Below are 23,043 nucleotides of genomic sequence, written 5' to 3'. Positions count from 1 at the left end.
TATTTACTTTTATATCTCCTGTTTGATTTGAAGGTTCTAGAAGGCAATAAAAAATACAAAGACCTTTTTCATATTTTTATATGCAGGAGCTATGAAGTACCTTATGCATATAGAAGCTCATACATTTATTCAATGAATGAACAGATGTCATAATTAATAAATTTTATATACTACTGGCAAAATGATAGACCAGTTGGTCAATGACCTTACATGTAAAATTAGGAGCTCAGGTGTGATGCCAGAGACCATGGTAGTGATATGATAAGAATGGTGTCTACAGCAAATGTTTTAGTTGCAGATTGTAGGGAAAATCATCTTGGGAAGAACTAAAAGTAGAAAGATCATTTTGCTAACAATATTCTGCTCACAAGATAAGAAAAACAAGATGAGGAGTTTGTAGTTTGTTGACTGGCCACTAACATGAATATTCCTTCAATAAACACCAAAAGAGAAAATCGTTAGCATATATCTTTTTCTTCAATTTATTTTAAACTTGTTCATTTCTGAAATAAGAGATAACTATTTTTTTCAGCCACGCAAATGTATAGTCTCTTGATTTTAAAGATAGCAACCAAAAAACCCTGGAAAGCAAGGACAGATCTCCTTATTTAATAGACTCACAAATATTCCACATATTAGAATCTTCCAAACTGGCATTCACTCAAAAGTGAAGAACTCAAAGCACCCTATTTTATGTGTTACTATTGCAATCTAGGGTACTTGATTTTTTTTTTTACTACAGCTAAAACTAACTAATTTGTGACAGTTCAGTTGGTTATTTTCCAATTTTACAAGGATGCAAAAGTGATATGCATTCAGTAGGATCCATAGTTCAAAATTTGAATTTGAATATTTTCTTGGACTCATGGCACTGTACTTTCTTATTAATCTGGGAAGCTGCAGCCAATCCCAGCTCCCTGTCAGCCACTCAATCCTGAGAGTCAAGAACCAATGCTCTCTAATGCACTGTATTGGTAAGCTATGATGTCAGGTACATTTTCTACTTGTGATAAGTTTATTGGGATGTTATCCCTTTTAAGCCAAGAGGCATCTGTAGATGGGTGTCTATATAAGCAGAATTTTATAACATGGACTAATATTTGGGTATTAAACTAATAATTTATCAGTACTTAAAAATGTCAGTGCATTAAAAAGTTGTTAATTGGCACCCATTCTACTTCCTAAGAAGCATCGTTTCTCTGTTCAAGCCTCACTATCCTGCTATGTATTAGAGAGTCACGGATGACTGGCAGGAGCTAGGTAACTGTGCAGCCCAGGTAACTCTGAAGACAAGATTAGTGCAGGGTTCTCAATCTTGGGTGCACATTAGAAATGCCTGGGCATTTTTAACAGCTATCTAATGCCAGCTCACACTCCAGAACCAATGTTGATGTATTCTGAGCTCCCCCCAGGTTAGTTTTGTTATCCACGGTTGAGAACCAGTGAATTAGTATTTTCTTTAACCATGGAAAAATGATGTTCTTATCTGATTTTCTTGATAAAGTATCAAAAAAGATAACATAGTTCTGGGGGAAGAACATGGTGCTATTAATTTTATTTTAAAGAGAAGAAACTTTCACTTACCTGCCTTCTGACAATGCACGATCTTTTCATACACAGAGTCCGCGTTTTCAATCAATGCCTTGAGGGACTGAATCATCTGTAAAGGAAACATCCAGACATGAGATCACACCTGAGGATGGCAACCAGGCCTGACCTCTCATGACTCAAGTTCAAACTGTGGGTGAAAAGTGATAAAATCGTGCTCCCTACATAACAACTTATACAAGGCTGTGGATAGGTTTATGTGCTACGTGTAATTAAACCAGTTTCATTGTGAAATCCTGTAAATAAAAATGTGTGCTCATCCAATCTGAATTTCAAATCATATTTTTGGTCATCATTTCAACAAAATATTCAATTTAATTTTATAGAAAGTTCTAACACCTACACATTTCACCCATTTAGTCAAATCATCTTCATCTGAAAATTAGATTAAAACATAAAATAAGAATTTACAAAACAGCATTTATGTGATGCCATTCATCACAAATGATAACTAAAAATCCCTGGCATTTTTAAATGTTCCTCTTAACATTCTTTTTTTAAAAAAAATAATAGTTTTGATGTCTTGTTCCAAATTATATGTGCTTGTTTTAAGAGCCAAACCTTGAAGAAAAGAAAGCATCAGGGCACATCTGACTAATGATTTTACTCAACAAAAAGCTAGGAAAAAGACTTGTATGAAGTAATCTTATTGGTTCTAAAATCACAATATAAAAACAAAGATGGCCAGATTCAACTCTCTGAGCTCAAATGGGTGCAATTATGACACTTGATTAGTATAGATTCTAATTTTCTGCTAATTTTAATTACAAATATTTTTCTTTATAATATTACTCACCTATTTTACATGACCATCCTATTTTAAATAACACTTACCCATTCTTTTACTTTCTGTCTTGTTTTTATTTATAGCTTTTATCACTAACTACCAGAGTAATTATTTTATAGTAACTCAATATATGTAGATTTATTTGTATAATTTAAAGAACACCATTCTTATTAGTTATCCTTATTTAAACTGAAGTATAATCCAACATGCCTCTTAGTAGTGCAAAAGATTCTTTAAGCTAGTCAAACAGCATTTATCAAAAGCTTCCTCTATTCTAAAAAAAAACCATAGTGAACATCAAAATTTAATATGTCTTCATTATTCAGGAAGCGCCTACTAACGGCAGCCCCCAGGTATAAACTGGGATATAGTCCCTTTCAAGAATTCCATAGCCTAAGCTGGCTGTGATGGTGCACACCTGTAATCCCAGAGACTGGGGAGTCCAAGGCAGGAGGAAGTCAGTCTGGGCAACTTAGTGAGACCCTGCCTCAAATAAAAAATAAAAAGGTTGGGGTTGTATCTCAGTGGTAGAGTACCCCTGGGTTCAATCCCCAGTAAAAAAACACACACACACACACACACAGAGTCCATAGCCTAGAGGTAAGGCTTGCACCTTGGAACTCAGTATTTTCACATTCATTCTTCAAGATCTGAGTCATTACTGTAAATTAAAATATTCTACTTTACAGCTTGACATATTGAATAGGCAGTGATAAAAATGAATAGTTAAAAACTCTATCATGCTGATATAAAGTCATTTGTGCCATTACAAATTTGCATACTGAAAAGGTTCATACCGTCATCAGTAACCTTTTTCAGCTTTGATGTCAAGCCAGATGGGAATTACAAAGAGGCAAGGACTTCTTCAAGCAAGGATGGTAGTTGTCATAGCTCAGTATCAATGAATTGGCCAGTCATGCCTCCATCATTCAATACAGTAAAAAGAAAAACAAATTAAAGCAAAAAAAATGAATTGAGTCATGAAGCAAAAAGAGTAGGACAGGAGCAATAGAAAAGCAATGGAGAAGAAAAAGGCAGCATCCAGCTCTCACACACGTAGATCATCTGCCAGGGAAGAGTGGGCAAAGCAAATCATGGAGGGGTGGGTAACAGCAACAGAAAGGGCTTATATGAGTTTCAGTTATGATTCTGCTATTCATTAGTTTTATCATCCAGGAGAACATTTAATCTTACAGAACCATAATTTCCTATTTGTAAAATGCGCTTATTAAAGACATTACACCTCATAATGTGAGAATTAAATGAAAGGATGTGCGTGGAATGACTGGCTCCAGGAAGACACTTGCACATGGTAGATGTCACGGTTGACTCCCCATTTACCCAGGAGGCCTGGCAGAGCATGTTCTGGTAGCCCAAAATTAGATGAATGAGCATGACTTCCTTTCATATGTTCACTGGCAATGTTTCCAACACTCATTACTAATTTTAGTTTTACTTGGAAAGCCTGCTGTGATGAAGCTCAGAGAAACAACAAATCACATTATTATTCTCAGAAGCATCTTCCGGAGAAAAGTATCACCAAAGGCTAAATAATTATGCACCTCTCAGCTGTAAAATATATGCAAGGCTTAAGAGAGACACATCGAGGGTGTGGACAGGGAAGTTTGTCTGCCTCCTGCACCTTGCAATACATGGAGGATCATTTACTGAGGCCCCTTAAGTGTGGGACTCTGAGCTAAGTGCTGAGGCTGAATAAAGAACGGTTGCTGATTCTGGGAGTATGGTAGAGAAAGAAGACAGATGAACCCAGACGAACCCAAATTAACTACAGCATAATGCAGCATTGCTACTATAGCCAGTAAGCTCTTGAGGGTGTAAAGTTGAATATTCTTCAGCCACAGCCCTTTGGTGGGGTACTTGTGGTGTAATGGCATCCATGTTGATGCCCACCAAAGGATGTGTTCTCCTCTCCTAACAATGGGGATGACTATGCTACCCACTCCCTTCTTAAGAGCAAGATATAAAATATGTGGATGGCTAATACACCAGGGTGTAGAACACACAAAGTAAGAAGACATTTTCAGGTTTGGAAGTAAATAGGAACAGACATTAACAGACAATATTAGGAATTCCTGAGGGAACCAGATAGGAGAGGGAGGTATATGGTAAACAATCAGCAAAACTTAACTTAGACAAGACAGGAAGAAAACACTTCCAGTCCTTAGCAGAGATGATTCACTTTGTCATACTTGTTATTAAATATTTGCACAATTTCCTTAGAAAGGAGTAACAGACAATTTATATCTTTTTATAGTTTTGGGGTACAGATTTATAAATCGGGTACCTATTTGTAATTAAATTAATGTTTGGTAGACAGTTTAGAGTTCTTGTTCATAGTATGAGCTCATTAATCCTCAATAACTTTTTTCAGTACTGAGATTTGAACCCAGGGGTTTGCTTTACCACCAAACTACATCCTCAGCCCTTTTTATTTTTTTTTTTATTTTGAGACAGTCTCACTAAATTGTTGAGATTTGAGATTATTGAAACTTGAGATTCCCCTGCCTTAATCTTCCAAGTTCCTGGGAATTCAGCTGTGCAAGTATGCCCAACTACTAATTTTCAACCCTGCAGTATTAGTAAATTCCCCTAGGGTGTAAGAGACCCTCTTATTGAGGAAGCACTCTGGGCTGTGAGCTCCTGCAAGGGCACCAAGTTTAGAGTGCAGGAAGGGAAGGGTGAAGCAATGTGCCTTCCTTCCTGAGAGTTGGCTGATGTCTTCCTTTTATTCAGCTGACAATTACCACTAAAGGAAGAGAACATGGCACTGAGGGCACAGCAGGGGCAGCATGGGGCCAGTTGATCTAGTAGGGAGCACTTTCTGTCTGAGTCTGCTACTTTATAACAAGCATTATCCACGTGAAGTGGGCATATAAGATGTTAGTTTTACAGATGTGAACACTGAAAGTAAGTCACTTTCCTCAGGTCTCTGTAATTATAGGCAAAGGGACTGGAATTAATCATTGATGAAACTGGTATTCCATTTGACTTCAAAGCTTTGCTTTCTACACAATACCATAATAGTTCTTGACACATGAGTAGCAACCGCATAGTAAGGAGGAAAGAGCATTTCAACCAGAAGGACACAAAAGGCAGAGGGTAATTTTGTAATGCAGATGGCGGTATCATCTTAACTACCGTCATTGGCTCTCAGTCGTTTTTTCCTTTTTTCTTAAAATAATTAGTTAAGCAGCATTGGGGACTGAACCCATAGCCTTCCTTGTACATACTAGGCAAGTGTTCTACCACTAAGCTACCCTCCCCAATCCCAGTTTTTTCAAGTAATATTTCTATATGCCACTTTGAGAGAACAAATTTTTTAAGAAAAATTCAGCAATAAATAAATTACTTGGCCCCTCTTAGCAATTCATTTTTATAAAAAAGAAAAATCATTGCTTTTAATGTGAAACTACTAGAATAAGCACCTCAGATTAGATGAAAGCAAATGTGTAGGGAATAATATCAGGAGATGAGCCAAAGGAATAACAAAACAACAAACATGAGTTAATAAATGGCTTCATTTTGTTATCTCTGTGTATGCTACATTAGTGTGTCAACAGCATGCAAGGCCAAGCAGAGTGGCTATGTCAGATTATCTAGGTAAGTATCTTCCCCAAACTCAAGCACTATTAAAGCATTATTTGCATTAATTCAAGTGAATTATTTTTATCAATCCCCTTTAAGCACATAGGTACAAGTCTTGGCACAGCAATCAGACACCCTTGTGCCAACCAGAAGAACTCACCACAAGGGCACAATTGTTTATTCAGTGCAAGATGCATTTATACAGTTGTTGCTAATGGATTTTACATTAGTGACCTGTTAGCAGTACCTCCTAAATTTCTGGAACTAATGTGTTAGGAAAAATCTCTGGTTTTAACATAGCCTAGAAACCCATTTCATAAATTTGATCAACTCTAATACAAGGTTTTCATACAGGACTCAAGCAGATAAAAAGGAAGTTTCAACTAAAAGCAAAATTAAAATTAAAATTTATATTTTATTAAGCTGGAAGAAAACCAAAGGCTTTTCATAAGAATGCTGCATTTCGAAAGTATCTCCCCATGTTAGCATAAGGTAAACTTCTCTGTCATAGACAGGGCTCTGAGAAAAACTTTACTAATATGTTACTAGGTTTCTATACACAGCTTCTTTATTTTCTGGGGTTTTGTTTGTTTTGGTACCAGGGATTAAATTGAAGGGTGCTTAACCACTGAGCCACTCCCTTTCACTCCTTTTTTTGAGACCGGTTCTTACTAGGTTGCTTACAGCCTCACTAAGTTGCTGAGGTTTGCTTCTTAATTTGCAATTCTCCTGCCTCTGCCTCCCATATTTTCTGTTTTGAAACTTGCTTTATCAGCCAGGAAAATTTTGCTTTCAGAATAAGCAATTCTGTGGTTTTACAAAAGGATCTTATATCTGATTTTAGACAATTCTTTTCATCTCAGGAACACAGATTCTGTTAATAATTATAAAAGTAGTTTGCAAGTAATTTTCAGTTATTGTTGAAAGAAGTTTTAGTGGCAACATTTTTATGAGCTCTAGATATTTTTTTTTCCTTTATCTTGTGCCGACCTCAGTTTCAGATAGAAAATCCCCACCTTCTAACTCCTTCCTCTGCCTGCCCCTGTACTTAACACACAGATGTGCAGCTGCTTCTGTTGTAGCTATTTCTAATGAAGTTGCAAAGTTGAAGAGGTCCTAGATCAACTAGACAGCAGAATAGGTTCATTCTCTGCCATGGATTCCATGATTACCTGACATATAACAGGTAAGTATCTTCCCCAACTCAAGTAAATATCATCGTTTTCAAACATGCCAATGATGGAGTGTACCTGGCTCTCACCACTGAATGCCCCTCGACTGCCAAAGCCATCTTGGAGATCCATATTAGGACATGTGGCAGGTGTGGCTTTGGGTACTGCCAAGCTCAAGAAAGACCTGAGCAGGACCAGAGCAGAACTTGCCTCAGGTCTCCAGGGATGAATAAAAAAAATAGCATGAGTTAAGGATGAGCTCTTCAGAAGACAGTAATTAATCAGAATTATCTGAATGGCAGCCTCTGCTGTAGTTCGAACATGTCCCCTCTGAAAATTTAGGTGTTGCCAATATGACAATATTTAAAGGTGGGGCCTTGAAGAGGTGATTTGGCCATGAGGTCTCCTGCCCTGTGGATGGGAGACAGCCCTTTATAAAAGGGGTTCACACAGTATTCAGGAAGCTTGCCCTTCCACCTTGTATGTCTGGATACAGCAAGAAGGGCCTCACCAGATGCTGGCATTCGATCTTGGGCTTCCCAGCCTCCAGAACTGTGAGAAAATAATTTTCAGTTTTTATAAATAACTCTGTCTGGAGTGTTCTGTTACATCAGCACAAATGGACTAAGACAGGTTTTAAAGTTGGATGTCGCAGGTATTGTTTAGCTCACGCTGTGCAACCCTGGGAAGTGAATCAGTTCACTAATGCAGTGAATGAGGAAGTAAGAGAAGAGTTCCCTCGGGAATTTGTAAGCTTTGGTGTTTTTGTTCTGTGTTCTTGAAAGAAACATCTCTGTGTTAATAATAATTTTTCTTTTTAACACTGTATAATAATTTATCCCTGCGTGGGTGAAGAATTTTAGAATCAAATGGAGGAACATTGGGATCTGGGACTTCTAAACTAAAATTCAGAGGTAAAACTTTCTTTTAGTGCAGCTCAAAGTACAGCAAAATATTACATTTGAACTAATGGGAGCAGCACCATTTATAAAGTTATTGTGAGAAAATATAACATAACTTAATATTTGAACATAATATTAAAGAGTTGGGGTACAAAAGGCTTATTCCTGGGAGCCTCTTTGCAAATGAACCCAGCTCCCCTTTCTACCCACACTGGTGGAGGATTGTGGTCATATCCAGCTGTACAGGGGAGAGCAGAGCAGAGTGTGGATCCTACAGAAGGGTTGAGGTTTGCCATGTCACCAAGCACTGTGGTTATCATCCCTTCCAGCAGGCTCACTATGAAAACACTTTCTAAATAACCAATTGCTTCCAGAGCAAGGTGTCCTGGTTTTCTAGAGAAACTCTACCTCCCCAGTTTTCACTATTCAAATAATATAAAACTATAGGAAAAAACCTATATAAAATAAAATTACAGAGATAGCCTAAAGACTTGCCTGAACTGTTAACAAACTTTGAAAGGAGGATATCTGGGGACTGGGGACTGGGGCTCAGTGGTAGAGCGCTTGCCTAGCACATGTGAGGCCCTGGGTTTGATCCTCAGCACCACATTAAAAAAGTAAGTAAATAAAAATAAAGGTTAAAAAAAAAGAAAGAAGGACATTTGGGTGCTACTACATACATGATCCTGTTGCAGGCATGGCAAGATTTAAAACTGCAAAATTCATTCAGCTCTCTGGTGTTTCAATTCACATTAGAAGAAAAAAGGGGAATCTGACCAGAAAAGGAGCAGAGGGCTGGACTGGACACTGTGGTATTTGAGTTTCATCACAAACTACTGACAGTTTAAAGCAGAGGCGTGCTGTCATCAAAGCAGAATTTTAGAACCATGAATGATCAGTATGAAAGAAGCAATGAGGGGCAGGAAACATGGAAGTGGGGGCAGGGAGTAGACAAGGCCACTGCTCTACAAGAGACACACTGGGAAAGAAAAGAAGTGAAGAGATTGTTAAAGGAGAGAGTGACCTCAAGTTGATCTGTGGGCACAGGAAGGAGAGCTGAAGATGGTATAGAGGGAAAACTGCACTTCCCAGGGCCTTAAATGTGTCAACTCATTAGGATGTAGACTTCCACCTTAGGTGAGCTGAAGAAAGTCTTGTGAGATCCTCCAGTTCAACCAAAAATTGGGTATAGTCTGGGTCTGGCATTTGGAAAATTGAGAATTTTCTGCACAGTGCTGGCAGCTGAGTTGAAAGAATATGTACATTACTGAGGGAAGAATTTTAACGACAAATGAGCATCATGGTGATGCTCCAGAATCACTCAAATTAACAAGTAGACAGAGGAACAAAAAGAGAGGTATGGGAATCATCAGAGGGAAGAAAGAGGAAGGATATTAAACATCAACAGATGTGTGAGGAGAGAGTTTCTAGAAGGAGAGGGAATCCACAATATCAAGAGCTCTGGATTTGATCGTTTGGTGATCTTGGGTATTTATGGAGAATATAATTGCAGTACTGATAGTTCTGCAATAGTGCTACTCATGCATTCCTAAAATTCATGGCAATATACAAAACTATGCAATAAAAAACATAGGGCTGGAGATGGGACTCTGGCTCAGTGGTAGAGCACTTGCCTAGTATGTGCGAGGCCCTGGGTTCGATCCTCAGCACCACATATAAATAAATAAAATAAAGGTATTGACAACTATAACTAAAAAGCAAATATTTAATTAAAAAATAGGGCTTCTTAGGGGAAAAGGTCAAGGACACAATAGTAAAAGTTTTGAAGTAACACTTAAAAAAAGACAGGAATCAAAAGCAACATTACAGTTCCGCATGTTGAATGGCTAAAGAATGAAACATACTACAATAAATGTGGCACTTTACCTTGAAAAATATCTGCAGGTCGCTTTTAGAAGTGGGCATTGACAGGGCTGTCGCTTATGAGTTACTGTGAAGTGGCAGAAGGGGTGTTCTCTGAAATCTAATGGAAAGTTATTATACAAGATAGAGATGGATATAGCTCATACACTCAGTGAATCAAAGATGCTAGTAGACTTCTGAGGGGTGCAGTGTATGTACACTCAGTTCACCCCAGACCATTTTCTGGTTACCTAGTGTTCTTATGGACAAAAGTGTGCACAAGCAAATAAGAAATTTGAGTTATGTTCCAACTATGCCCTGATGTATCAATTGCATTCTAACAAATTTCACATTTTCAAAACATGTGTTTATCCCAGCACTGATTGTAAAGGAAACAGCATTTTAAAAATCTTTCTGGATATTTTTAAACAAAATTCTCCTATGCAATTTTATTATAAAGTGAATTCTCAGTTTCTATCATATTCAACCAAAGCATGGTTTTAACTTTGCATAAGCCTGCCTCAACACTGTACTCAACTATTTTAACAATCATTCTTTGCCAGAGAATAGATGCCAAGTGCTACAGAAATCTGTGAATTAGGAGTTATGAGTGACCCAGGGTCTCCATTTGGAAAGCCAAGAATTCCTTACCTCTTCAATATGTTCTTAACATTTCATAAAGCTCATTTCAAAGCTAGGTGGTCCCCAGGGGTCAATGTGGCTCTCCTAATATGCACTAAATTTCAGATAAACTCCTATAAAATAACAAGTCACATGGTATTAAGGAGATTTTCACATTATAAAACACCTGCTATATCACAATCAGTGTCTCTATCACTTCCCATTCTAAATTAATATACAACTATATTAAAACACTGAGAAGGGGCTGTATTCTACAGATAAAACTTCAAGTGCAGTCTCTGAACTGAACTGCCGTTCATCTCACCTAAACCGTCATTTGGATTAAGCATAAAATTCACGAACACAAATAGTACCTTGTAGTCAAAACAACCAACATATTCCCTAAGTTCCTACTCTCTATCAGTTGCTTTGGCATTCAGGGTACACTGGATAGATGATTGCTTTTGCTTGTGGGTATTTCTGTAAGGCACTTCCAGATGCAGCCACTAGAAGTCCTTAGTAATACACATTTGCTAGGCAGGGAGAAGCGGAGAAAGGGGCAAAGATAAGGAAACACAACACAGAGGGAATTGGGCAAGAGGTGGGGGGTTGCACTTCTAGAGGAATAAATGGAGAAAAAAAGAAAAGAGAATCACAGAGACAGAGTATAGGGGTTAATCAGTGACTAGACCAGGGTGAGTTATCTCAACAACTATATTTTAGATTAGATGAGAAATTTTTATTTTATGCAAGCAACTGAATAAACTGTAACAACAAAACCCAACTTTGATTTAAAAGGAATTCACTCCTATTTCTAGCCTAATTGAGAATTGGCATTAATGGAAGTCTCCATGTGGTCCCAGACATATTTAAATAGACCAGGGGCTGGCAAAGCTCCATTGTACAAAATAGCTCGAGGAAAATTGAAAAGGGCTCTGGAAAACCAGCAGCTCCAACTGCACCAAAAGATTAAGTTATGAAGTCCATTTATAGACTTCAGATGTTTACTCTACTATAAGTTGTTTGCAAATTTTTATAATTTCTGGATTTCGAATTTTAGTTTTGTTTTAATCAAAAACTTAAGTTAGAAATGTTATTTCATCTTATTTCAGGAAATAAACAATTTCAAAAAATGGAAAGAATTTTGGATTTGATCTTGTACTGTTTTTGGACCTATATAGTAAGATATTTATAGAAGGAAAACAAAAAATGTTGAGATTTCAGCAACAAAAACAGAACCTAAGCTACTATAAAAGGGAACTCCATTGCAATTATAAAACCACCTAGAAAAGCTATATAATTTCTACCAGTTCATGTAGTAGTTCATCATGCTATGCTTTTCTATATGGAGAGCATTTGTACAGTAAATCTTTGTGTCCTTAAATTATAATGATCCTCTATTCCTCTATTTTATGATCAGTCTTATATGACCAGATATCTTTTCTGGGAAGAACTTGGAGTGCAACATATCATTTTTTATGTAATTACTGTGGAAAGCCTTGTCCCAATATTTGCACAAAGTAAATACTTTACAGCACATGGTAAATAGTTGTTAGCACATGCAGAATTGTTTTGCACCAGGGTTAACTCAAGGATGTACATGCACAAACATCATCTACCAGGCCCACAGGCATGTCACACTAGACAACGCCTCTTATTTCCCTTAACTGTGCTTACATGAAGTTCTCATACGGTCTAAGGTGGCAGGAAATTTAAGTGCACATTGTGCTCAAATATCCTCTATGGTCACAAGAGGAGGAAGGGATGAGGGTTAAGTGAAGGGCCTTAGCAATTTGGAAGGGACTTCCCACAGGGCTTGTGGATAGCCAGACATAGACCTGTGTGGATGCTAGGTCCACTGGCTTCTGCCTCTAGTACCTGCCTCAGAAGAGGCAAAGGCAGGCCAGGTCCAATATGTCTTCCCCAGTCTTGGAAGGTTTTAAGATAGTTGAGAGGTTACATCTTACATGGAGAGAGGTGTCTCTAAAGAACTAGTCAGGAGGCTGGAGTTGTGGCTCAGTGGTAGAGCGCTTGCCTAGCATGCATGAGGCACTGGGTTCGATTCTCAGCACCATATACAAATAAATAAAATAAAGGTCCATCACCAACTTAAAAAAAAATTTTAAAAAAAGAACTAGTCAGAATGGTTCACATCCTGGCCTGAACTACTCCTGCAGGAGAAAAAGGGGAACTTGAGCTGATTAAACCCAATTATTCAGAGAGCAAGCTACTTCCGGAGAGTGTTTAGGAACTTCTGGATGCTATATTAACTCTTTCAAGTCACTAAGGACCATTTAGAGTTCTGACATGCTCGTTTAAAACTGTTATTACTAAATTAATTAAATTTCAAAAGATACAATTTGAATTAAACATAGCACTACTGTTATTACTGCCTATTTATATCAAGTCTTTTCTCCAAGGGGATAAAGGTGATTTAGAAATTCCTAATTAACAGAAGGTAATTCAATCATAGTCTTATTGTAAAGTATCATTAGTTTCTCTCAGGTCTGTGATAACCAAATATAGATGTTAGTTAAGACAGAAAAGCAATTGGAGACTTCTCCATAAGGAAAAGCAATATCTTCTGGCACAGCAGAATGTCCACAGTATTGCTGGAGAAGAAGGAAGACTGGGCAGCTGATGGAGTACTTCCTGCACCATCTCAGGCATGCTTCCTAGTGTTGACCACACACACACTTGGCCCAGGATCCTCCCCTCTGAATAGAAGATGACTGACCCAGCAAGATGGAAGGGAAGACCTCCCTTCTGCTTTTTACTTTGGACCTTAAACCTAATTTTATGAGATGGAGTCACCATGTTCTCCACAAAGCAAAACACATGCTGATTATTGACTGTTGCTCTGGAGTTTGGAGTGATGCTAACATAAGCATATATGTACAGGGCTTAAAGCTTCAAGGGCTGCATGCTTCTAGCTTTTGAAAACGGATAATGACTGCCATTTACTGAGCATTTTTTTTTATTATGTATGTTACTTACATATCGTCTCACAAACCTTTGAGGGGGTGGCCCTATGCCCATTTTATAGATAAAGAAATGGACTTGCCCATGGCCTCTCTAGAGAAGGGTCTGTCTCATTATCAGGGCTCATATTCTCTGCTACTCCCCAGGACCCACTGCCCTATAAAACAAAACAAAACTACTTGTCTTCTTCCTAAGGTGCATGGAAGGTCCTCTTTCACCTTCTAATTTCTAGTAATACTATGTCCTTGTGTAAAAACAATCTGTGCAACATGCTGTTCACACCTATTGTACACCTACCTAGGTGGTCTATGGATTCATTATTGTACTTATTAAGACGTGTCCTTTGCAAAATGTGTCAGGGTAGATCTTCTGTTGTCCTTGGGGCCAGCTCACAGTGGCAGGTGGGACAGGGGGAAGATGAGGATTTCATAATGTGGGGGCAGAGCTGGCAGATACTGAGGTAGGGAGGGGTCAAGGCTTCCTTCCCTCCCCAGAAGCACAGGAGCGTAGTATGCCTCACTCACCAGAGCCAGAGGGTGCTAGGGCTTGGGTGGTTCTGCCGTTGGGGGAAAGGGGCTCCCTGGTTTTCAAAGATGTCTCTGCGTGGCCCAATAGGAGCCCATGCCCACCTGAGATTTTCCTCCTGTCCTCTACTCCCAGTTCCCAGGCTAAAATCATTGCACACCAGAGACTCTGACTATAAGTTATGTAACAATTCATTTATTAATATGCTTGGAAAACCATAAAATACAGCATACATTATGAGGGGTGGTTCTACCTCACAGTGGCTTCCTTGTCAGGCTGCTCTCCCACCCTGGCCAGGTAAGTAGGAGTCCTCACCTTTTCCTCCTCCTCTCCCTGCACTTCTCTAGCCTTCACTACTTCCTTTTAAGTATATGAGGGCTTTTAAGGGGAGAATTCACACAGGACTCAGAATCCTCTAGCAAAGCTCAGGATGACTTCAAGAGTCTGAAGAAGGGGTACATGACGTGGGAGTGGGGACACTTGTGCCTGCTTTCCTCTCACGGGTTCCCTGGGCTGCCTCCTCTGCCTTTGGCTTCACATTCCTGGGGAGCATCTGGAGCTGCCCAAGCACCTCGGTCATCCTCATTTCTTGGAGCAGAGAGGATGCCCCTCACTGCTGCACAATGTGAGCACTTCCATCTAATACTAAGACTGAAAGGTAGCTACTCCCCCTCCTGCCACCTCTTCAGCCTCCAGACCCTCCCCTAAAAAGCTTTTTAGTGTGCATACAAATAAAAATTAAGAGTTTGGGGAAAACAGAGGCACACATGCGACAGAGACAGAGGATAGGAAGTACACCTGATAATCTGTGTCCAGGAGATCAAGGTCATTTTTATTCATTTATCAAAAAATATTTTTTGTGTCTGCCATGTCCACGCTTACTGTCGGTGCCGAGAACACAGGGGTGGATAGGACACACAGGTGCCCTGCCATTCTGGAGCTCAGATTAGGGTGAGGGAAGAGAAAGAAAAGCATAAACAAGAGCAGGGTGTGGGATCTCCAGGGGGCTTCAGAGCATCTTTCCCATTCCTCCCTGTGGGAGAGGGTTTCACAGGATTGGTCTCTGCCTCCTCCAGCAACCCTTCCTCTACTAGACAGCACAGTGTGGTTAGCAAAGCCTGGATCTAGTAATCTGAGAGAAAGCCCTACTCCCTGTCTGTAGGGCAGTGAAACCAAAGTAGGGGTTTTCAAAGGCACTGCAGAGTTGTTTACCAACCCCACCCAATTCCCCTTTCTCCACCCCACCCTTCACCACCCCACCCCAAGAGATATTTCACTACTTAAACGTAAAGCATTACTTAAACTCAATTCTTTGACCAACTCATTTTTAATGCCTATTGCCAAGCAGCAACACATGATTATACATATCGATAAATATGTGTGAAGCTACATTAGTTACAAGTTTTATTGGATTATCACATGAAACTTGGCTTGACTGTCACCATTTTCTACTGACATATCATGCTTATCTGGTGGATACTAAAAAAAAAACAGAATACACATTAATTTCCACTGGCTTACCTCTGGTTTCCACCTCCTGTTTTTGCAGGTTCCTGCTCACAACATTATTGCTTACTGCTTTTTCCAGGAGAGGATAATTAGGCTTTTAGGACACACTCCTCCCTCAACAATTACAATCACGTTTCTCCAGATCAAAATTCAAAATGCAGTGAATATATTAAAAAAGAAGAAAAGAAAGAAAAACCTTTACAATCATAATTTAATCTGGAAAAGGTGAACTTGGAAAACAATGTATCAAAATACCCTAAGGATTTTTTTCCAGATCCATCTTTTTTTTTTTGATGGGTTGCCAAACTTTATCTGTGAAACACCAGATAGGAAATATCGTAAGCTTTAGACATAGATTTCATTTCAGTTGTAACTACTCAACTCTGCCATCATAGAAAATTAGACTACTGAGAACGCAGTCATCAATAATATTTGATAAATGTGGTTGTGCTTCAATAAAGTTTTGTTTATGGATGCTGAAATTTGAATTTTACATAATTTTTATGTCTTTAAATATTTTTTTCAATCATTTAAAAACGTACAAATCATTCTTAGTTTGCAGACCATGCAAAAGCAGGAATTCCCCAACTTCTGCTCTAAAATGTCACATGATACACATCATTTGATGATATTCAACTAAAAAGTACCCAAGATATAGTCTGATATGCTACATGCACATTTTAGAAAACAACGCGAAAAATCAAATGCAGTTAGAGTATGTGCATGTGTTTATTTATTTTTGTGGTCCATGAGATTGGTGCTGTACTACTGACCTACACTGTCAAACCTTTTCATTTTGAGACAGGGTCTAGCTAAGTTGCTGAGGGTCTCGCTAAGTTGCCCAGGTTGGTCTTGAACTTGCAGTCCTCCTGCCTCAGTTAGTACCTTTGAAGGATGAACATTTGTTATGTGTATGCAAAAGAAAAATTTGGTTATGGAGAATTCTAATATACAACAACAAAGAAGGGCTTAGTTTTAGGGAATCAACTAAAAATTACTGAGTGCCATTCTACTCACATTTAGCTAAACAGGAAAGTAGCCACTTACATTCACAAAGATAGAATTTATTTTGCTTTGGCACAGGTAACTGATTTAAAAGCTAAAATTATTTTCATGCTATATAATGACATAAATTATGCTTTAATTTCATTTGACCTCTTTCCATTATAGAAATGTAATAATTAGAAAGAAAACTAGAAACATCCATACTGATTTAAAAGAAAATCCTTGAATTAAGGATTTCTATACAGTAGATGAAGGATTGCCTACATGAATCCTCCATATAAAAAATAGAAAACATTTAGCCCTAAAGATTTGCTAATACTAATGTTTTAAACTTCTTAAGATACTATTTTAAGCTAATTAGTAATTAAGCTTGTAAAGTTAAACTGAACTCTTAATACATCATATTGTCCACCCACTGAGTTTACTGTGAGGGTAATTTTGTTATGGGTCAGGATTTAAAAATGCCCTAATTAAGTTAGAAAAGACTTTAAAACCATTATTAAATGCTATTTTTATTCCTGATAAATTCTTCTGGCAGTCAAACCAGCTTTCTGCTATTAAAGGTGACTACTACAGCAGTGGGAGTGGCAGTTATTTTTCAGTGATCTGGGGGAATACAAGTGAAAAGGGTGAGAAACAGGTGCCATCAAAACAGAGTACAGTGGTGGTTCCCACAGACCCCACTGGAGACCAGTGAGCATGCGGAAGGGAGTCACCAGCCAGGATGCTGCTTTGAGAAGGCTGGTTGGGGTGAGGGTAAGGGTGAGGGTGAGGGTGAGGGTGAGGACGAGTCTTCACACTCAAGTGAAACTGAGAAACAAAGAACCCACAGGCAAGGCTCTATTTCATTTCTCTTATGAACTTGAGGTCAAATGAAACCTATCAACAAAATATGGGCTTCAGAGCTTTATTAAAGTACTACATGTTTTTTATAGTAATACATTTGACTGTGAATAAAAGTTACTCCCTTGTTATCCAAAAGGTTGCACTTCAATGTTTACAGCAGCACAATTCCCAATAGCTACACTATGGAATCAACCCAGATTACCTGTCAATAGATTAAGGGAAAAATATATATATACACCACTATATATATATATATATATATATATATATATATATATATATATATATATGTATGTATATGTATATATATGTATGTGTGTGTATATACATACATATATATGTGTGTGTATATATATATATATATATATATATGTATGTATGTGTATATATGTGTGTGTGTGTATATGTATGTATGTATATGTGTGTGTGTGTAAATAAATGATATTCCAATCAGCAATTTAAAAGAATGAAGTTATGGTACTTGATAGTAAATGGATGGAAATACAGAATATCACACTAAGTAAAATAAGCCAAACTCAGAAACTCAAAGGTCAAATGTTTTCCTCATTGCAGAAACTAGAGTAAAATAAAGGAAAGGGGGAACAGAAGATAAGATTTACATAAAAAACAATCAAATGTAAATTAATATACAAGTGAAAGGAAGGCTAGTAGAGGAAGAAGGATGGGAGGGAAAAGGAGGATCATGAACCAAAATTGATTTCCATTATATGAGTTCGTAATGAGGAATCCAACTACTATGTATAACCATAAAGCTCTAATAATAATAATTCTTAAAAGACTATGGAAAACAGCCTTTTTAAATTAAAAAAAAATGTTTTTCAAGTCATGACCAGGGAAATAGGAAATGTGGTCAAAAATTAGTTCTGCCCCCTTGCCCAAAAAGGATGCCAGAAAGTGGCCTGAGAAGGTGTCAGCAATTACATTGGCTCAAAAACAATTCTGAAATAGATGATTTGCCATATAATCTGGTTATTTCAATAACTTCATTTTTATAGGTAACACTCCATCCAAATTATTTCATTCCTTAAAGAGCTGTCCTCTAAAATGTGACTGCTTGTCTACAAAGTACATGTCCATCATCCCGTACATAAATCTATGTACGACCACTAATGGTTTTTATAGAAGTATCTGATGTAACTTCAATCTTTCCAGCACTGCTGAACTTCTAAATGAAAAAGCACATGTAGCTCTAAACTACACAAGAAGAGGTGGCAATGGATTACATCAATCCCCAATGAATGGACCTTAGATTTATGAAGTCAGGGTATGATACAGAAAATCTAAATAAATAAACAAATAAATAAATATATAATATGATTTTTATGACTAAAACTTATTTGTTTTCTAAACTCTAACCTAAACGTGGACAATGATGAGACAATGGAATAGTCAATGATTCATCCTTTTGGTGAATCTGACAAAAGACAAGTATTTCTAAAGAGTACCAATGCGTGTAATTCGTATTAGTTAATTGTAGATCACACTTTGAAGCCAGCACTGATAAAATAATCATTCAGGCAAAATATCTCCATTAACTGGCTATAAAGCATCCTGAATTCTATGTGGTCCTCTGGTGCCAAATGTAGGTACCATGGGTTTCACCCCTCCCCGCCTGGTTAGAAGTCAATCTATTAGGACAATTAAACAGTGAAGGTACACTTCATGGGTCCTGCCATTTAGTGTGGACCAGACAGTGCTTGGTGTTTTGAAATGGAGCCCACTTGGGGAGCTCCAAGGTTTCTATCACAGGCCTCTGCAAGCTTATAAAGATGAATACATCGATTTCTCTTTCAAAGAAGCCAGCAAGTACTGGCACAACCACCTTTGTGCCAACAGCATAGGTAGGAGTATCAAAAAGGGACATGGCTCTCCTCTGGGTCTAAGGTAACAGGGAGCCAGGTAGCCCCCAAACACAATGGAGAAACAGGCTGGATGATTCATGAGCTCTGAATTGCATGTTCTAGGCCAGCTAGTCTTCATTTTTGTCACTCTGAAAGGATAGGGAACTCAGAAACACCACAAGTAAAGATACACAAATTACTGTACACTACAAGGCAATTAGGATCTTTGTTTTCTTGATCATTGCTTTTCTGTTTGAAAAAAATTTCCACAAAGAGGAAAATCACAATTCACAAATCTGGATGCAGAGACAATACCATTTTGCAGACACTACAAGAATAATTACAAACTTTGAGATAGCACACAGATTCTGGATGCTGTAAAAATCTCTTTTTTTTTAAGGGTTGTATATTACTTGTAGTTTTTGATGTTTTTTTCTAATGGCAAATAAAAAATTTTTGTGTTGGAAAGATTCAATTGCTAGAAGAATATAGGCATGAGGCACACATTTTCAGTTAATCCTGTTATCACCAGCTTCTTTTTTCCCCCTTCTTGGCAATTATTAGGCTTTATACAAATGCTTCATCAATCCAAATGCACCAAAGGTATGATACTTTCCCCAGATGCTCTAAGAAAAATGTCACTTACCTGACAACCACAGTCAGGTACTAAAAAGCAATTGGCTCTATTTCTCTCAATGATGATAATCTAATCCTAGTTGGCCTACATCTTGACACCTTCACTTCTCACTCTTTCTTCTGGCTCCTCCCTGAAACACCCAGGCCTTCCTCTATATGAAATTTCAAGGAGAATGTCTTTAGGGGAATTCAGAAGCTGAGCTGCAGGAAGGGGAAGGCTGCAAGGCAGGTGCTTCAGCAATCACCGAGGTTCAATGGCAATAGTGTAAAAAGGATATTTATTTTCATACAGGTTGGCATATTTTATAAAGCATGTTGTCCAGGGAGCTTTCCACTCATTCAAAGGATGAGTCTTGGAGCTTAGGTGACAAATGAGTAACTTACAAACACAAAGACATTTCTCAGTTTTAAAGATTCAACTTGATTTTTACTCACCCAGATTCCTACCAAAATTATAGCCTTAAAAGCCAGGATATATCAAGAAGAAACTATTTTCTTAGTTATCTTCACATATGAAGAAACAGCCCATAGATCATGCAGTTTTAGCCCCTAGGGTGAGGAGATTTCCCTTCTGCCCACAAAGGCAAGGCAAGGGGTGCACAACTTCCAGAGCAGAGGAGGGAAGACGCAGTGGAAAGAAAGCTGGAAGCCCACCTCTCGCAGTGTGTGTGACGCAGAGGCCCTTAGCTCCACCACAAGGCCTGTCTCATGCCAAGATGGGGGTGGAGGGGAAGAGAGGAAGACAGCCAGCTTTCCAGGGCAGGTTGACAAGGACACAAAAAGAAGACTCATGCAACCCCACCTTCTCCAGACAGCCACAGTAGAGCCAACAGAAAAAGAAGAGGAAGACTGAGACTGCTTGCTGCACCTAAGGAGCTGAGCCTGCAGTCCAAAGGGGCAATGTAAATTAATGCAGATCTAGCTTGCCAAACAGAACAGAAATTTAGAAATACCTACCTCCTAAGAGAGATAAGATAGCTATGTTTTGTCTTTCACCTGGGTGGAGTGTAAAGTTTGAACTCAAACCATCACACAGGCAGAAGGTGATGAAGGGTGGTACTAGAGTAAGGACCCCAGAGATGGGAAGACGGCAGCTTAGCATCTAGCAGAGACCAAGGGATCACTGAATAAACTGGGGTAAGGAAGCTCAAGGCCTCCTCACAGCTTTGAAAAACTGCCAGTGCATATGGCTGACCAAAAAGAAATATATGTATTACCCATAAAGTACAGGATTGCAAAGTCATATCAAGTCCTTTCCTGTAATGTCCTGGAGAGAGAAAAAAGAGAACTTAGCAAACAACTCTGGATGTGCCTTCAGACACTGCAGAAACAAACACAAGACACATCTGATAAAGAAGAGAAGTCATAGTTGGTGGTGCTATTCCATGCCTATAATTCCAGTGATTCAGGAGGCCAAGGCAGGAGGATCTGAAGTTCAAGGCCAGCCTGGGCAACAAGGCAAGACCCTCAGCAATTTAGCAAAACTGTCCCAAAATAAAAAAGTCTAGGGATATAACTCAGTGGTAAACCATCTCCGGGTTCAATTCCCACTATTGAGAGAAAGACAGAAAAAGAGAAAGAGAGACAGAAAGAACATCAAAAATAGATTTTGAAGGAATTATACAAGAGCAAAATCTAATATTCACTGTGGAAGTTGATAGGAAGCAATTTCTCTGCTTTTTCATTTAAAAAAAAGACTATAGTACTTCAGCAATCTTAGTTTTATTAAAAATGTAGTAGGGTTATTTTGCATAAAGCATAAGTTTAGGAAGAAATTCTCTGACTTTTCTTGAGTTTTAGGTTTCAAATAAATTCCATAGCTGTTTTCTATCAGATTCAGGGAAACAAAATGTTGGAAAATATGCCCCCTTAAAAGGCAATACAAAGGCTCTCTACAGAGAAATAAAACAGTGGAGACCTTACGGAATACACGACCCCAAAACAGTGCCCTGCAGCTGTTTTCCAGGTAGCCTTGGTTCACATGAAATCTACCTAAGAAAATGTGCCAACAGCAGGCTCCCATTTCTTATTCACGATAATGGTTGGACAGCACCCAACTACTGGTTCCTAGTTTACTTAGACATTTCAAATCAGGCTGAGGGTGAGTCAGACAATACAGTGGCTTGCTTCACACAGGCTGACTATCCCTTATGCAAAATACCTGGAACCAGAAGTGTTTCAGATTTGGATCTAAAACAGAGGAGCTGTGAGTGTAGCTCAGCGGTGGAATACTTGCTTCATACATGCAAGGCCCCAAGTTCAATCACTACCACCACCAAAAAAGAAAAAAAAATTGCATAGATTTCACCTATGAAACATCCCTAATCTGAAAATCTGAACTGTCTCCAAATCTGAAACTTTTTGAGCACTGACAGGATGGATTTTAGAGCATGCAGATATGGACTATGGATTATGGATGTTCAACTAGTACGACTGAGCATATCTTCTCTAGGGACACCATCTGACAAACTGTGAATTCCATCAAGGTTTTCACTGCTGTCCTCTTGGAGAGGTATCAAACTTATCTGTCAAAAACTACTACATGATGAAGTCTCTTTTTCAAGAGGACTGCCAGCCCCCCAAATTCTAGTCTTCCCCAGTTGTTCCTTACTTACATATCTGATGTATGTGTGTATGTGTACGAATACTTTTAAAATATGTGTTCTTCAATGGTTTCCCAGAAGACATGTAAAGATAGAAAAACTGGATTGGAAATAATATCTTGTAATCACCATTGTGCAGCCTAGAAGCACCACCTTTAAAAAATTTCCAAACCTCCCTGCTACTGGTTACCCTGTGGCAGCCTGCTCCATCTGACCTGATGATAAAATGATGCCATCATCACACTCTACCTTTTTAATGTTTCTTTCTTTTCCATTAGCAACTGAAACCATTCTGGAGTAGCTCAGCTGTATTATTTTGATGATTTTAGAGAGAATTCTTTTGCAAACATTTACTGAATATCTCTAGTTAACAAATTGATCTATAGCCCTTGGATTTCTGATCTTCCTTCTACAGGATGCATTCTCTCATCCTCTCTCCATCCCTCCTTCCCTTGCTCTCCACCACTGCTCCCTCTCTTCCTCCCTCCATTTCTTACCTTCCTTCTTTTTTTTTTA

At 38.4% G+C, this 23,043-nt stretch overlaps 1 protein-coding gene across 2 annotated transcripts in view; it reads right to left on the bottom strand.

Moving 5' to 3' along the window:
• The window catches only part of Plcl2 (phospholipase C like 2), a 191,213-nt gene that overhangs the window by 55,133 nt on the left and 113,037 nt on the right, over positions 1-23,043 (bottom strand). For both annotated transcript variants that reach the window (XM_027923164.2, XM_027923165.3), the window contains exon 4: positions 1,585-1,660. In XM_027923164.2, coding sequence (XP_027778965.1) covers positions 1,585-1,660 — 76 coding nt within the window. The remainder of the gene's footprint in view (positions 1-1,584; positions 1,661-23,043) is intronic.

The sequence above is a fragment of the Marmota flaviventris genome, chromosome 1 (genome assembly GCF_047511675.1).
Source record: "Marmota flaviventris isolate mMarFla1 chromosome 1, mMarFla1.hap1, whole genome shotgun sequence".
NCBI lineage: Eukaryota > Metazoa > Chordata > Mammalia > Rodentia > Sciuridae > Marmota > Marmota flaviventris.
Note: the sequence above shows the minus strand (reverse complement) of the source record. Positions and strands in the feature narration are given on the sequence as shown.